The 15,943-nt window shown below is 43.3% G+C and overlaps 1 protein-coding gene across 1 annotated transcript; it reads left to right on the top strand.

The window, feature by feature from the left end:
- The first annotated feature begins 6 nt into the window (after positions 1 to 6).
- Positions 7 to 15,620, top strand: LOC311125187 (acid-sensing ion channel 1B-like). The gene is made up of 5 exons (XM_084199241.1): positions 7 to 16; positions 4,482 to 4,573; positions 11,507 to 11,586; positions 12,683 to 12,784; positions 13,756 to 15,620. Exons 3-5 carry the CDS (start codon positions 11,524 to 11,526, stop codon positions 13,849 to 13,851), a joined length of 261 nt encoding a protein of 86 aa, XP_084055367.1. The 5' UTR covers positions 7 to 16; positions 4,482 to 4,573; positions 11,507 to 11,523; the 3' UTR covers positions 13,852 to 15,620.
- Positions 15,621 to 15,943: the final 323 nt, after the last annotated feature.

Raw genomic sequence — 15,943 nt, 5'->3', positions numbered from 1 at the left:
CTGAGCAGTACATCGCGTAAGTTTACCTGTCTGCTCCTTATCTATCTGTCGGGTGCGTAAGTTTACCTGTCTGCTCCTTATCTATCTGTCAGGTGCGTAAGTTTACCTGTCTGCGCCTTATCTATCTGTCAGGTGCGTAACATTACCTGTCTGCTCCTTATCTATCTGTCAGGTGCGTAAGTTTACCTGTCTGCTCCTTATCTATCTGTCAGGTGCGTAAGTTTACCTGTCTGCTCCTTATCTATCTGTCAGGTGCGTAACATTACCTGTCTGCTCCTTATCTATCTGTCAGGTGCGTAAGTTTACCTGTCTGCTCCTTATCTATCTGTCAGGTGCGTAAGTTTACCTGTCTGCTCCTTATCTATCTGTCAGGTGCGTAAGTTTCCCTGTCTGCTCCTTATCTATCTGTCAGGTGCGTAAGTTTACCTGTCTGCTCCTTATCTATCTGTCAGGTGCGTAAGTTTACCTGTCTGCTCCTTATCTATCTGTCAGGGGCGTAAGTTTACCTGTCTGCTCCTTATCTATCTGTCAGGTGCATAAGTTTACCTGTCTGCTCCTTATCTATCTGTCAAGTGTGGACATTTAAATAAAGGACAATATGAAGAATCATATCCCCCAAAAAAGTGGGTTTAAAAATACCTGTAGCGCGCTCTGTAAATTGTTTTCTTGTGAAAGTTTAAAGTTGTATTAATAATGATCACCATGACAGTCGGTCAGGTGATTCAGATTGTGTGTTATCACGCATTGCATGATGCTTATTTAGAGGTTAAACGACTTCAAACAGACAAAACAGCAAATGCATTACAGTTAGTCAGTTCCCTCAGACAAATTCGTCATCGACATGATCTAAATTCTCAGTGGATAGAAAATGTTTCCTTCTCTTCCTCCAGTCTGTTTAGAGGTGAATCAGATTGGAATGAATTTGCATGAATATGTCTTGAGAGAGAGAGGTCTAGTTTGGGAGTGCGTGTGTGTGCGTGTGTGCGTGTGTGTGTGTGTGTGTGTGTGTGTGTGTGTGTGTGTGTGTGTGACAGAGACAGAGACAGAGACAGTGGATGGTTGTTCGCTGGGCACTAGAAGGTGGGCTTGTCTGATTGTTGCTGTTATGCCAGCTGCTCTAGGTGTGTGTGTGTGTGTGTGTGTGTGTGTGTGTGTGTGTGTGTGTGTGTGTGTGTGTGTGTGTGTGTGTGTGTGTGTGTGTGTGTGTGTGTGTGTGTGTGTGTGTGTGTGTGTCAGACCGTCCCAGTTGGTCAGAGATCCCAGGTTAACCAGATGAGTAATGAGAGGAGCTGACAGGCGTTTGTCTGGAGACGACGTGACACACACACTGACACGTAACACACACTGACACGTAACACACACTGACACGTAACACACAGCCGCTCCTGCAAATCAGAGGAGAAATTGCAGCGAGATAGAGAGAGAGAGAGAATGTCAGGGAGTTTGTAACTAAACTAAAAACTAATTTGGATATTTCCCTCCTAGACAAGGGAGTGTAAAGTTATACATTTGTAGATTGTAGATGTAATATCTCAAGAGATTATTAGTAGTATCAACAATAACTTGTTGATATTATACATGTTCTTCATTCTATATGTGATTCAGATTATACATGTTCTACATTCTATATGTGATTCAGATTATACATGTTCTACATTCTAGATGTGATTCAGATTATACATGTTCTACATTCTAGATGTGATTCAGATTATACATGTTCTACATTCTATATGTGATTCAGATTATACATGTTCTACATTCTAGATGTGATTCAGATTATACATGTTCTACATTCTATATGTGATTCAGATTATACATGTTCTACATTCTATATGTGATTCAGATTATACATGTTCTACATTCTAGATGTGATTCAGATTATACATGTTCTACATTCTATATGTGATTCAGATTATACATGTTCTACATTCTAGATGTGATTCAGATTATACATGTTCTTCATTCTATATGTGATTCAGATTATACATGTTCTACATTCTATATGTGATTCAGATTATACATGTTCTTCATTCTATATGTGATTCAGATTATACATGTTCTACATTCTATATGTGATTCAGATTATACATGTTCTTCATTCTATATGTGATTCAGATTATACATGTTCTACATTCTATATGTGATTCAGATTATACATGTTCTTCATTCTATATGTGATTCAGATTATACATGTTCTACATTCTATATGTGATTCAGATTATACATGTTCTACATTCTATATGTGATTCAGATCACAATGTCTTGTTTGTGAACATCAAAAGTATTTTCTGATTAACAGCAGAATTATCGTGTTTTTATTTCTGTCAAAGCCATGATAGTGGTATTTAAACATTTACCTTTTGATTTATCATCTGAGAACAGTATCAGAGAGAAACAGCTGTATTGTTGATGGGAACTCAGATGTGGATAGAACTACAAATAGGGTTGCGTCCCAAATGGCACCCTATTCCCTATGTAGCCCTGGTCAAAAGTAGTGCACTATTTAGGGAATAGGGTGCAGTTTTGTGACATACACTAGGAGTCTGACTGCAGTTGGATTCCTATAGCTCGATACAACACTTGTTTGCCAGATATTCAGAAACGAAATAATCCACTGTGCCCGAGGCCTTGACGTACAGTAATCCCTGCTTGATATTCTACAGACATTACATTTTAGTCATTTAGCAGACGCTCTTATCCAGAGCGACTTACAGGAGCAATTAAGGTTAAGTGCCTTGCTCAAGGGCACATCGACAGATTTTTCACCTAGTCGGCTCAGGGATTAGAACCAGCGACCTTTCGGTTACTGGCACTACGCTCTTAACCACTAAACTACCTGAGATGAGAGAAAGAGAAAGAGTGATGAGAGAGAAAGGGAGATAGATAGAGAGAGATGATAGAGAAAGATGAGCGGCAGGTAGCTTAGTGGTTAAGAGCGTTGTGCCAGTAACCGAAAGGTCGCTGGTTCTAATCCCCGAGCCGACTAGGTGAAAAATCTGTCGATGTGCCCTTGAGCAAGGCACTTAACCCCAATTGCTCCTGTAAGTCGCTCTGGATAAGAGCGTCTGCTAAATGACGTAAAATGTAAATGTAAAATGATCGATAGAAAGATGAGAGAGAGAGAGAGAGAGAGATGAGAGAGAGAGATGAGAGAGAGAGAGAGAGAGATAGAGAGAGAGAGATGAGGGACAGACAGAGAGATGAGGGACAGATACACTACATGACTAAAAGTATGTGGACACCTGCTTGTCGAACATCTCGTTCCAAAACCATTGGCATTAATATGGAGTTGGTCCCCCCTGCTATAACAGGGAAGGCTTTCCACTAGATGTTGGAACATTGCTGTGGGGACTTTCTTCCATTCAGTCACAAGAGCATTAGTGAGGTCGGGCACTGATGTTGGGCGATTAGGCCTGGCTCGCAGTCGGCGTTCCAATTCATCCCAAAGGTGTTCGATGGGGTTGAGGTCAGGGCTCTGTGCAGGCCAGTCAAGTTCTTCCACACCGATCTCGACAAACCATTTCTGTATGCTGCAACAGGAAAGGGCCTTCCCCAAACTGTTGCCACAAAGTTGGAAGCACAGAATCATCTAGAATGTCATTGTATGCTGTAGCGTTAAGATTTCCCTTCACTGGAACTATGGGGCCTAGCCCGAACCACGAAAAACAGCCCCAGACCATTATTCCTTCTCCACCAAACTTTACAGTTGGCACTATGCATTCGGTCAGGTAGCGTTCTCCTGGCATCCGCCAAACCCAGATTCGTCCGTCGGACTGATAGATGGTAAAGCATGATTCATCACTCCAGAGAATGCGTTCCCACTGCTCCAGAGTCCAATGGCGGCGACCTTTACACCACTCCAGCCGACACTTGACATTGCGCATGGTGATCTTAGGCTTGTGTACGGCTGCTCGGCCATGGAAACCCATTCCATGAAGTTCCCGACGAACAGTTCTTGTGCTGACGTTGCTTCCAGAGGCAGTTTGGAACTCGGTAGTGAGTGTTGCAACCGAGGACAGACAGTTTTATTTTATACACCTGTCAGCAACGGGTGTGGCTGAAATAGCCCAATACACTAATTGAAATGTGTGTCCACATACTGCTGTATATATTGTGTATAGTACAGTACAGTGAAATCACAACAGGAAACATTTCCTTCGTATGTTTCCCTCAATGGCCTATCCAAGCCAGGAGGAAATTATCTGAAGGCAAATTACACACACACACACAAATGATTTGCTCAACCTGAAACATGGTTTTACTGATGGGTCCTAGATGCCATCTCCTGCTGTTGTGCCCTTGATCAAGACACTTAAACCCTAAACTGCTCCAGGGGTGCTGCACTGTGGCTGACCCGGTGCTCTAAGGTCTGGGTGTCTTAGGGGGTTAGGATAACACAAAAAGACTAATGGCTGTGTCATTTTACAATAGACAATAAATTATCTTCTTCCTCCTCTTCCTCCTCTTCTCTTTGTTGACAGTGATAACATCCTGGTTCTGGATATCTTCTTTGAGGCTCTGAACTACGAGACCATCGAGCAGACGAAAGCTTACGAGTTTGCTGGGTTGCTTGGTAAGAAAACGCTCGTCAGCAGTTGTATGGAAATTGCTGAACATAATTGCAAATATAGTTATTATAAGTTTTAATTAAATTGCCATTAACCACCCTGAGGTGTGTCATTATACCTGAAAACAAACTTTTTAAATTATGTTTTAGCCCGTGAATTAAAAAAGTAACTCAATATTACTTAATTTACTGTGGAACCAACGTTTCAGGTTCCAGGCACCCAGCCCTTGCCTGAAAAATGTCAAATATTTTTCATCATGTATATTTTCATCATGCATGTTTCATCATGTATGTCATAACTCCTGAGTGGCGCAGTGGTCTAAGGCACTGCATCGCAGTGCTAACTGTGCCACTAGAGATCCTGGTTCGAATCCAGGCTCTGTCGCAGCCGGCCGCGACCGGGAGACTCATGGGCGGCGCACAATTGGCCCAGCGTCGTCTAGGGTAGGGGAGGGAATGGCCGGCAGGGATGTAGCTCAGTTGGTAGAGCATGGCGTTTGCAACGCCAGGGCTGTGGGTTCGATTCCCACGGGGGGCCAGTATAAAAAAAAAAAAAAAAAAATATGTAATCACTAACTGTAAGTCGCTCTGGATAAGAGCGTCTGCTAAATGACTAAAATGTAAATGTAAAATGTAAATGTGTTTTCGGGTGATATTGGTGGTCAGATGGGTCTCTTTATGTGTTTTCAGGTGATATTGTTGGTCAGATGGGTCTCTTCATGTGTTTTCGGGTGATATTGGTGGTCAGATGGGTCTCGTCATGTGTTTTCGGGTGATATTGGTGGTCAGATGGGTCTCTTTATGTGTTTTCAGGTGATATTGTTGGTCAGATGGGTCTCTTCATGTGTTTTCAGGTGATATTGGTGGTCGGATGGGTCTCTTCATGTGTTTTGGGGTGATATTGGTGGTCAGATGGGTCTCTTCATGTGCTTCGTGTTTTCGGGTGATATTGGTGGTAAGATGGGTCTCTTTATGTGTTTTCAGGTGATATTGGTGGTCAGATGGGTCTCTTCATGTGTTTTCAGGTGATATTGGTGGTCAGATGGGTCTCTTCATGTGCTTGGTTTTTTCGGATGATATTGGTGGTCAGATGGGCCTCTTCATGTGCTTCGTGTTTTCGGGTGATATTGGTGGTCAGATGGGTCTCTTCATGTGTTTTCAGGTGATATTGGTGGTCAGATGGGTCTCTTCATGTGTTTTCAGGTGATATTGGTGGTCAGATGGGTCTCTTCATGTGCTTGGTGTTTTCGGGTGATATTGGTGGTCAGATTGGTCTCTTCATGTGCTTCGTGTTTTCGGGTGGTATTGTTGGTCAGATGGGTCTCTTCATGTGCTTCGTGTTTTCAGGTGATATTGGTGGTCAGATGGGTCTCTTCATGTGCTTCGTGTTTTCGGGTGATATTGGTGGTCAGATGGGTCTCTTCATGTGCTTCGTGTTTTCGGGTGATATTGTTGTCAGATGGGTCTCTTCATGTGTTTTCAGGTGATATTGGTGGTCGGATGGGTCTCTTCATGTGTTTTGGGGTGATATTGGTGGTCAGATGGGTCTCTTCATGTGCTTCGTGTTTTCGGGTGATATTGGTGGTAAGATGGGTCTCTTTATGTGTTTTCAGGTGATATTGGTGGTCAGATGGGTCTCTTCATGTGTTTTCAGGTGATATTGGTGGTCAGATGGGTCTCTTCATGTGCTTGGTTTTTTCGGATGATATTGGTGGTCAGATGGGCCTCTTCATGTGCTTCGTGTTTTCGGGTGATATTGGTGGTCAGATGGGTCTCTTCATGTGTTTTCAGGTGATATTGGTGGTCAGATGGGTCTCTTCATGTGTTTTCAGGTGATATTGGTGGTCAGATGGGTCTCTTCATGTGCTTGGTGTTTTCGGGTGATATTGGTGGTCAGATTGGTCTCTTCATGTGCTTCGTGTTTTTGGGTGGTATTGTTGGTCAGATGGGTCTCTTCATGTGCTTCGTGTTTTCAGGTGATATTGGTGGTCAGATGGGTCTCTTCATGTGCTTCGTGTTTTCGGGTGATATTGGTGGTCAGATGGGTCTCTTCATGTGCTTCGTGTTTTCGGGTGATATTGGTGGTCAGATGGGTCTCTTCATGTGTTTTCAGGTGATATTGGTGGTCAGATGGGTCTCTTCATGTGCTTGGTTTTTTCGGGTGATATTGGTGGTCAGATGGGCCTCTTCATGTGCTTCGTGTTTTCGGGTGATATTGGTGGTCAGATGGGTCTCTTCATGTGTTTTCAGGTGATATTGGTGGTCAGATGGGTCTCTTCATGTGTTTTCAGGTGATATTGGTGGTCAGATGGGTCTCTTCATGTGTTTTCAGGTGATATTGGTGGTCAGATGGGTCTCTTCATGTGCTTGGTTTTTTCGGGTGATATTGGTGGTCAGATGGGCCTCTTCATGTGCTTCGTGTTTTCGGGTGATATTGGTGGTCAGATGGGTCTCTTCATGTGTTTTCAGGTGATATTGGTGGTCAGATGGGTCTCTTCATGTGTTTTCAGGTGATATTGGTGGTCAGATGGGTCTCTTCATGTGCTTGGTGTTTTCGGGTGATATTGGTGGTCAGATTGGTCTCTTCATGTGCTTCGTGTTTTCGGGTGGTATTGTTGGTCAGATGGGTCTCTTCATGTGCTTCGTGTTTTCGGGTGATATTGGTGGTCAGATGGGTCTCTTCATGTGCTTCGTGTTTTCGGGTGATATTGGTGGTCAGATGGGTCTCTTCATGTGTTTTCAGGTGATATTGGTGGTCAGATGGGTCTCTTCATGTGCTTGGTTTTTTCGGGTGATATTGGTGGTCAGATGGGCCTCTTCATGTGCTTCGTGTTTTCGGGTGATATTGGTGGTCAGATGGGTCTCTTCATGTGTTTTCAGGTGATATTGGTGGTCAGATGGGTCTCTTCATGTGTTTTCAGGTGATATTGGTGGTCAGATGGGTCTCTTCATGTGCTTGGTGTTTTCGGGTGATATTGGTGGTCAGATTGGTCTCTTCATGTGCTTCGTGTTTACGGGTGGTATTGTTGGTCAGATGGGTCTCTTCATGTGCTTCGTGTTTTCGGGTGATATTGGTGGTCAGATGGGTCTCTTCATGTGCTTCGTGTTTTCGGGTGATATTGGTGGTCAGATGGGTCTCTTCATGTGCTTCGTGTTTTCAAGTGATATTGGTGGTCAGATGGGTCTCTTCATGTGTTTTCAGGTGATATTGGTGGTCAGATGGGTCTCTTCATGTGTTTTTAGGTGATATTGGTGGTCAGATGGGTCTCTTCATGTGTTTTCAGGTGATATTGGTGGTCAGATGGCTCTCTTCATGTGCTTTGTGTTTTCGGGTGGTATTGGTGGTCAGATGGGTCTCTTCATGTGTTTTCAGGTGATATTGGTGGTCAGATGGGTCTCTTCATGTGTTTTTAGGTGATATTGGTGGTCAGATGGGTCTCTTCATGTGTTTTTTTTTTTAGGTGATATTGGTGGTCAGATGGCTCTCTTCATGTGCTTCGTGTTTTCGGGTGGTATTGGTGGTCAGATGGGTCTCTTCATGTGCTTCTTTTTTTCGGGTGATATTGGTGGTCAGATGGGTCTCTTCATGTGCTTCGTGTTTTCGGGTGATATTGGTTGTCAGATGGGTCTCTTCATGTGCTTCGTGTTTTCGGGTGATATTGGTTGTCAGATGGGTCTCTTCATGTGTTTTCAGGTGATATTGGTGGTCAGATGGGTCTCTCATGTGTTTTCAGGTGATATTGGTGGTCAGATGGGTCTCTTCATGTGCTTGGTGTTTTCGGGTGATATTGGTGGTCAGATGGGTCTCTTCATGTGTTTTCAGGTGATATTGGTGGTCAGATGGGTCTCTTCATGTGTTTTCAGGTGATATTGGTGGTCAGATGGGTCTCTCATGTGTTTTCAGGTGATATTGGTGGTCAGATGGGTCTCTTCATGTGCTTGGTGTTTTCGGGTGATATTGGTGGTCAGATGGGTCTCTTCATGTGCTTCGTGTTTTTGGGTGGTATTGTTGGTCAGATGGGTATCTTCATGTGCTTCGTGTCTTCGGGTGATATTGGTGGTAAGATGGGTCTCTTCATGTGATTCGTGTTTTCGGGTGATATTGGTGGACAGATGGGTCTCTTCATGTGCTTCGTGTTTTCGGGTGATATTGGTGGTCAGATGGGTCTCTTCATGTGCTCGTGTATTCGGGTGATATTGGTGGTCAGATGGGTCTTTTCATGTGCTTCGTGTTTTCGGGTGATATTGGTGGTCAGATGGGTCTCTTCATGTGCTTCGTGTTTTCGGGTGGTATTGGTGGTCAGATGGGTCTCTTCATGTGCTTCGTGTTTTTGGGTGATATTGGTTGTCAGATGGGTCTCTTCATGTGCTTCGTGTTTTCGGGTGATATTGGTGGTCAGATGGGTCTCTTCATGTGTTTTCAGGTGATATTGGTGGTCAGATGGGTCTCTTCATGTGTTTTCAGGTGATATTGGTGGTCAGATGGGTCTCTTCATGTGCTTGGTGTTTTCGGGTGATATTGGTGGTCAGATGGGTCTCTTCATGTGTTTTCAGGTGATATTGGTGGTCAGATGGGTCTCTCATGTGTTTTCAAGGAATATTGGTGGTCAGATGTGTCTCTTCATGTGCTTGGTGTTTTCGGGTGATATTGGTGGTCAGATGGGTCTCTTCATGTGCTTCGTGTTTTCGGGTGGTATTGTTGGTCAGATGGGTATCTTCATGTGCTTCGTGTCTTCGGGTGATATTGGTGGTCAGATGGGTCTCTTCATGTGATTCGTGTTTTCGGGTGATATTGGTGGACAGATGGGTCTCTTCATGTGCTTCGTGTTTTCGGGTGATATTGGTGGTCAGATGGGTCTCTTCATGTGCTCGTGTATTCGGGTGATATTGGTGGTCAGATGGGTCTCTTCATGTGCTTCGTGTTTTCGGGTGATATTGGTGGTCAGATGGGTCTCTTCATGTGCTTCGTGTTTTCGGGTGATATTGGTTGTCAGATGGGTCTCTTCATGTGCTTCGTGTTTTCGGGTGATATTGGTGGTCAGATGGGTCTCTTCATGTGCTTCGTGTTTTCGGGTGATATTGGTGGTCAGATGGGTCTCTTCATGTGCTTCTTGTTTTCGGGGAATATTGGTTGTCAGATGGGTCTCTTCATGTGCTACGTGTTTTCGGGTGATATTGGTGGTCAGATGGGTCTCTTCATGTGTTTTCAGGTGATATTGGTGGTCAGATGGGTCTCTTCATGTGTTTTCAGGTGATATTGGTGGTCAGATGGGTCTCTTCATGTGTTTTCAGGTGATATTGGTGGTCAGATGGGTCTCTTCATGTGCTTGGTGTTTTCGGGTGATATTGGTGGTCAGATGGGTCTCTTCATGTGTTTTCAGGTGATATTGGTGGTCAGATGGGTCTCTTCATGTGTTTTCAGGTGATATTGGTGGTCAGATGGGTCTCTCATGTGTTTTCAGGTGATATTGGTGGTCAGATGGGTCTCTTCATGTGCTTGGTGTTTTCGGGTGATATTGGTGGTCAGATGGGTCTCTTCATGTGCTTCGTGTTTTTGGGTGGTATTGTTGGTCAGATGGGTATCTTCATGTGCTTCGTGTTTTCGGGTGATATTGGTGGTAAGATGGGTCTCTTCATGTGATTCGTGTTTTCGGGTGATATTGGTGGACAGATGGGTCTCTTCATGTGCTTCGTGTTTTCGGGTGATATTGGTGGTCAGATGGGTCTCTTCATGTGCTCGTGTATTCGGGTGATATTGGTGGTCAGATGGGTCTTTTCATGTGCTTCGTGTTTTCGGGTGATATTGGTGGTCAGATGGGTCTCTTCATGTGCTTCGTGTTTTCGGGTGGTATTGGTGGTCAGATGGGTCTCTTCATGTGCTTCGTGTTTTTGGGTGATATTGGTTGTCAGATGGGTCTCTTCATGTGCTTCGTGTTTTCGGGTGATATTGGTGGTCAGATGGGTCTCTTCATGTGTTTTCAGGTGATATTGGTGGTCAGATGGGTCTCTTCATGTGTTTTCAGGTGATATTGGTGGTCAGATGGGTCTCTTCATGTGCTTGGTGTTTTCGGGTGATATTGGTGGTTAGATGGGTCTCTTCATGTGTTTTCAGGTGATATTGGTGGTCAGATGGTTCTCTCATGTGTTTTCAGGTGATATTGGTGGTCAGATGGGTCTCTTCATGTGCTTTGTGTTTTCGGGTGATATTGGTGGTCAGATGGGTCTCTTCATGTGTTTTCAGGTGATATTGGTGGTCAGATGGGTCTCTTCATGTGTTTTCAGGTGATATTGGTGGTCAGATGTGTCTCTTCATGTGCTTGGTGTTTTCGGGTGATATTGGTGGTCAGATGGGTCTCTTCATGTGCTTCGTGTTTTCGGGTGGTATTGTTGGTCAGATGGGTATCTTCATGTGCTTCGTGTCTTCGGGTGATATTGGTGGTCAGATGGGTCTCTTCATGTGATTCGTGTTTTCGGGTGATATTGGTGGACAGATGGGTCTCTTCATGTGCTTCGTGTTTTCGGGTGATATTGGTGGTCAGATGGGTCTCTTCATGTGCTCGTGTATTCGGGTGATATTGGTGGTCAGATGGGTCTCTTCATGTGCTTCGTGTTTTCGGGTGATATTGGTGGTCAGATGGGTCTCTTCATGTGCTTCGTGTTTTCGGGTGATATTGGTTGTCAGATGGGTCTCTTCATGTGCTTCGTGTTTTCGGGTGATATTGGTGGTCAGATGGGTCTCTTCATGTGCTTCGTGTTTTCGGGTGATATTGGTGGTCAGATGGGTCTCTTCATGTGCTTCTTGTTTTCGGGGAATATTGGTTGTCATATGGGTCTCTTCATGTGCTACGTGTTTTCGGGTGATATTGGTGGTCAGATGGGTCTCTTCATGTGTTTTCAGGTGATATTGGTGGTCAGATGGGTCTCTTCATGTGTTTTCAGGTGATATTGGTGGTCAGATGGGTCTCTTCATAGGTGCCAGTATCCTCACCATCCTAGAACTCTTTGACTACCTATATGAGGTAAGCCTTCATTTTGTAAATGTAAAATGTTTCTAGGTTTCCTGTCAGATCTTTCTTCAAAATCTAATCCGGTGTGTCCTGAAACAGTTCACCGAAGGCATACTTAAGTATTTGTTTATGTCTTGGCTTTTTGCTTGCATCTAGGTTTCCTAGAGAATGTTTGCCTCCAGGTAATGGTAGTATATATGTAAATGTATGTAAATATCCTTCATTTACATGATTCTCTCAGGGCAATATGTTTAGTTGAGTGATGGACAGCCACAGGCCGTAGAACTAGCCAGCCACACAGAAACAATCCATTTCCACTAGCATTGCTGCATTCTCCAAAAATGCTAACCAATTTATTGTGGATGTTGCTTAGTAACCAGCTAACTGGTTTAACAACTGTCTGGAGGAAACAACACCCTAGGGACGTTTTTTAAGCTACACTTAAAAAAAAAAAGTGAACTACATGTATCCCGTTAAAACTAGCCACCCACCTTAAAACGAGCTTGCAGATCATTCATTTCCAGGTGTCTGAAAGCAGCTCATCTCTCTCAGGCGCAGCACTGTTGTAGCACTGTTGACTACATTAACATTTTAGACATATTGTATTTGGGATTCAGTTAGGATGCTTCTGTTCCTGTCAGTTTTTATCAGAGCAACAACCTCCCTGGGTAGAATAGCTGCCTGTTCTACAAGGGTGTGTTTCAGCATTCGCTCTTTCTGTTTACAGTATGTTCATGTACTCATGATTAATTCTATCTATATAAAACATTTTAATTTAAAATGTAATCATTTTTTGTTAGTTTTAATGACTTCTTGATGGGAAAAAACTGGGATCAGTAGCTTATTTCATTATTGTACGCATTACTGCCATTGGAAATAATTTATAAATGTGTACCATCAATCGTCTTTGAATTATAGAACTTTCTCATTACAATATTCATTAGTCTCAATAAGAATCCAGTATTAAACAACGAAAACCGTTCACCAATAGTCCGTTTTTAAAAAAGGAAAACAGATTAACAGTGAACAGTCAGTTGGCTGCATTCCAAAAGTCTGTTCCTCTGAGGCACTGCTTCAAAGACCAGCTACTATGTTTGCTTGTTTGCAGGTGATCAAGTACAAGCTGTGTCGGTGCTCAAATAAGAAACACAAACGCAGCAACAGCAACGACCGGGGAACAGTTCTGAGTCTGGACGACGTCAAACGCCATGTCAGTAGGCTAGCTCTATCTCTGGCTAAGTATTTGCAGTGTCTGGAAGAATTGTTGGACCGATACAGGATAGATGGGGGGGGGGGGAGAGAGAGAAAGACAGAGAGCCAAAGAAAGGAATAGAGAGAGAGAAAGACAGAGAGCCAAAGAAAGGGAGAGATTGTGTGAGAGAGAAATAGAGAGAGGGTGGAAATGGTTTCACTTTAATCACAGATGGTCTACAGGGCCAGCCTAGTGGGTTTACAATGAGAGCTGGGGGGGGTGACAGCTCCTGATTTTCAAGTGCACACTCTTAGAAAAAAGGGTTCCAAAAGGGTTCTTTGGCTGTCCCCATAGGATAACCTTTTTTGGTTGCAGGGAGAACCCTTTTTGGTTTCACGTAGAACCATTTCAGGTTCCATTTAGAACCCTCTGCGGAAAAGGTCCTACATGGAACCCAAAAGGGTTCTAACTGTAACCAGAAGGGTTCTACCTGGAACCAAAAATGGTTATACCTGTAACCAAAAATGGGTCTACAAAGGGTTCTCCAATGAGGACAGACAAATAACCATTTTAGATCTAAATAGCACATTTTTTTCTAAGAGTGTAAGTGGAGCCAGTTCAGTTCAGTCTAATTGTAGCTTGAGGACTGGGGAGGGAGGGAGGGAGAGAGAGAGAAATGGTTGGTTCGCTGCATGGAGTTATTTCAACCTCCTTTACCCTGCGTTCCTCCGTTTAATCCATTATCTTTCTTTCCCTCCACACGGCACCAGTACTTCTGCCTTTCTTTCTGACCCCAAAACAGTTTCCTTTCAAATGGCACCTTATTCTCTATATAGTGCACTACTTTAGACTAAGTAGTGCACTATAAAATGAAAGGGTGATTTTTGGCAGTATTTTCTCTTTGGTTTCATTCCACTACAGTATGGTCACTCCTCACTACTACCGGAAGTGTTATTCATGTCTCTCCTTCCTCTTCTCTCCTCCCTCAGGCGCCCTGTGAGAACCTGCGCACGCCGGGTACGTATCCTGCCAACATGTTACCTCACCATCCAGCGCAGGGCAACTTCGAAGACTTCACGTGCTGAGCCATTCAGGAGAAAGCAGGAAGTACCTGAGCCAATCAGGACAGGAGGAAGAAGGAGGAATAACCTGGCTGGCAGAATGCAACCAAAGTCAACCATACAACAAGAATATCTGACGTGAACGGATTCTCAATATGGAAACTTTTCTTACTCTCTGAGAGGAGGGGGAAAATATCAACAATCACATCAAGTGGAGAAGAAGAAGATTATTCCAAACATATATATATCTGTAAAAGTTCCGGATTTTTTTTTGGAATTTGCAATCCTAGAAGTAAATCCTGAATGTTCTATCTCTATGTTTGGAATAGAACCAGGAAACAAAGACTCTACTCTTCAAGAACACATTGCAAATATGGACTTCTCACTCTAAAACAGAGAGATATGGGAAATGCATCTAACTACTGTACAGACACAACACTGTACAGACAACATCAACAGAGCCCCATGCCTTTACTGTCAGTCGCTGATGGCTGGCCTATTAGGATAGTAGTATGGTTGGGATCAATTCCATTTCAATTTAGACAATTCCATTCCTGAATTGACTGAATTGGAATGGAATTGACCCCAACCCTGGTCAGTAGAGGAATGTAGTTCTTCACTGAACTTCACTATAGATGTAGCACCATAACTGCTGTGATGCTTCATAGGGGCTTCGTAGGGGCTTCATAGGTGCTTCACAGGGGCTTCGTAGGGGCTTCATAGGGGTGCAGTTCCAGTGGAAGTCTCTCTGTCTGTCTTGAGAATGTAGCCATCTCCACAATGGGTTACATCAACAACAATCAAGATGAGTAGTGGAAGCATTTAGGGAGAGGATGGTAGAGAGTTCTACCATTTAGTAACAACGTATGGTGAACTTTTCAGGTCTCATCTTGTAAATGCATGCTTGTATGTCGTCCTGCATGTATTACGTTTTTTTATTTTGTTCATTTTTTTTATTTTGTATTATTGCTGCCAAGTTTGCCTCGATGATACAGGTAAAGGAAGATGACGCTCCCCTCCTATTATCGTGTGTGTGCGTGTGTGTGCATGTGTGTGTGCGTGTGCGTGTGCGTGCGTGTGTGTGCGTGCGTGTGTGTGTGTGTGTGTGTGTGTGTGTAATGAAATGTGTTGGTTTGTGTGACCAGCCTGGTTGAATCCACCAGCTAGCTGAACCACATTCCAACAACACGCCTTTTTTTCATTCATCCATGTTGTGAATGTGTGCTCTATCCCATAATCCCAAATCATCCCCTAGCGACACGTGTTATTCCAGCCTATTCATTTAGCGTGGGGAGTTTTCCAGAAATCAGTTAATTTCGGTTTTTCCTTGTAATTCTGTGAGGGTTTTGAAATGTTCTGTATCTGTGTTCTAGTCGCAAAAATATGTCATTATCAAAGCACAATTACACCGATATGTAGAGGTGATGATGTAAAAGTAGATTACATTTTATGGATATTCTCATATTATCAATGTTTTTGTTATTACTGTATAGCCTTTTCGGTTTTGTTTTCTTTACTACAGAATAGGGTTGCAAAATTGCAGTAACTTTCCCAACATTGCCAGGTTTTTCAGAAATCCCAGGAATCAGGAGGGAATCTTCCGGCTGGAAATCCTCCGACCGGGATTTCTGGAAGACCTGGGAATTTTGGGAAAGTTACCGGAATTTTGTAACCGTACTACATAAAACATACATATTGCCTGATAGTCCAGTCTCCATCTATCCAGGTTACGGGCTGTTCTATTTATCTAACAAAGCATATTATAATAAAATTTGAATATCATTTTGAACATGTATTATTCTATGGAGGTCTCATTTCTCGTGTGTGTGTGTGTGTGTGTTTGTGAGTGCACGTGTATGTGTGTGCGTTTTGCGTGTGTGTGTGCGTGTGTGTATCCTTGCTTGCGTCTGTGCATGTGTGTGGGTATACTAAACCTACTACATACTAAACCTTGCCTAAGGACATTCAATTCAATCCGATCCAATACTTGAATTGATTTCCGCTTTTAGTTGCCCCGTAACTGATTAACTATGACAATTCATGTAGTTGAAGTATTTTACCTCATTAGTTATATTCATCACATTCTCCACCATATCTGCAATTATCTCAGCCCTCC

This window comes from Coregonus lavaretus, assembly GCF_964263955.1.
Source record: "Coregonus lavaretus genome assembly, contig: HAP1_SCAFFOLD_396, whole genome shotgun sequence".
NCBI lineage: Eukaryota > Metazoa > Chordata > Actinopteri > Salmoniformes > Salmonidae > Coregonus > Coregonus lavaretus.
The sequence above is the reverse complement of the archived record's forward strand: the minus strand, read 5'-3'. Positions and strand labels throughout refer to the sequence as shown.

Excerpts from the sequence above, each read along its gene's own strand:
- LOC311125187 (XM_084199241.1), top strand. The coding sequence starts at position 11,524 with ATGGGTCTCTTCATAGGTGCCAGTATCCTCACCATCCTAGAACTCTTT. Across the intron at positions 11,587-12,682 it reads TCTTTGACTACCTATATGAG|GTGATCAAGTACAAGCTGTG; the intron begins GTAAGCCTTCAT and ends GCTTGTTTGCAG. Across the intron at positions 12,785-13,755 it reads TGGACGACGTCAAACGCCAT|GCGCCCTGTGAGAACCTGCG; the intron begins GTCAGTAGGCTA and ends CTCCTCCCTCAG.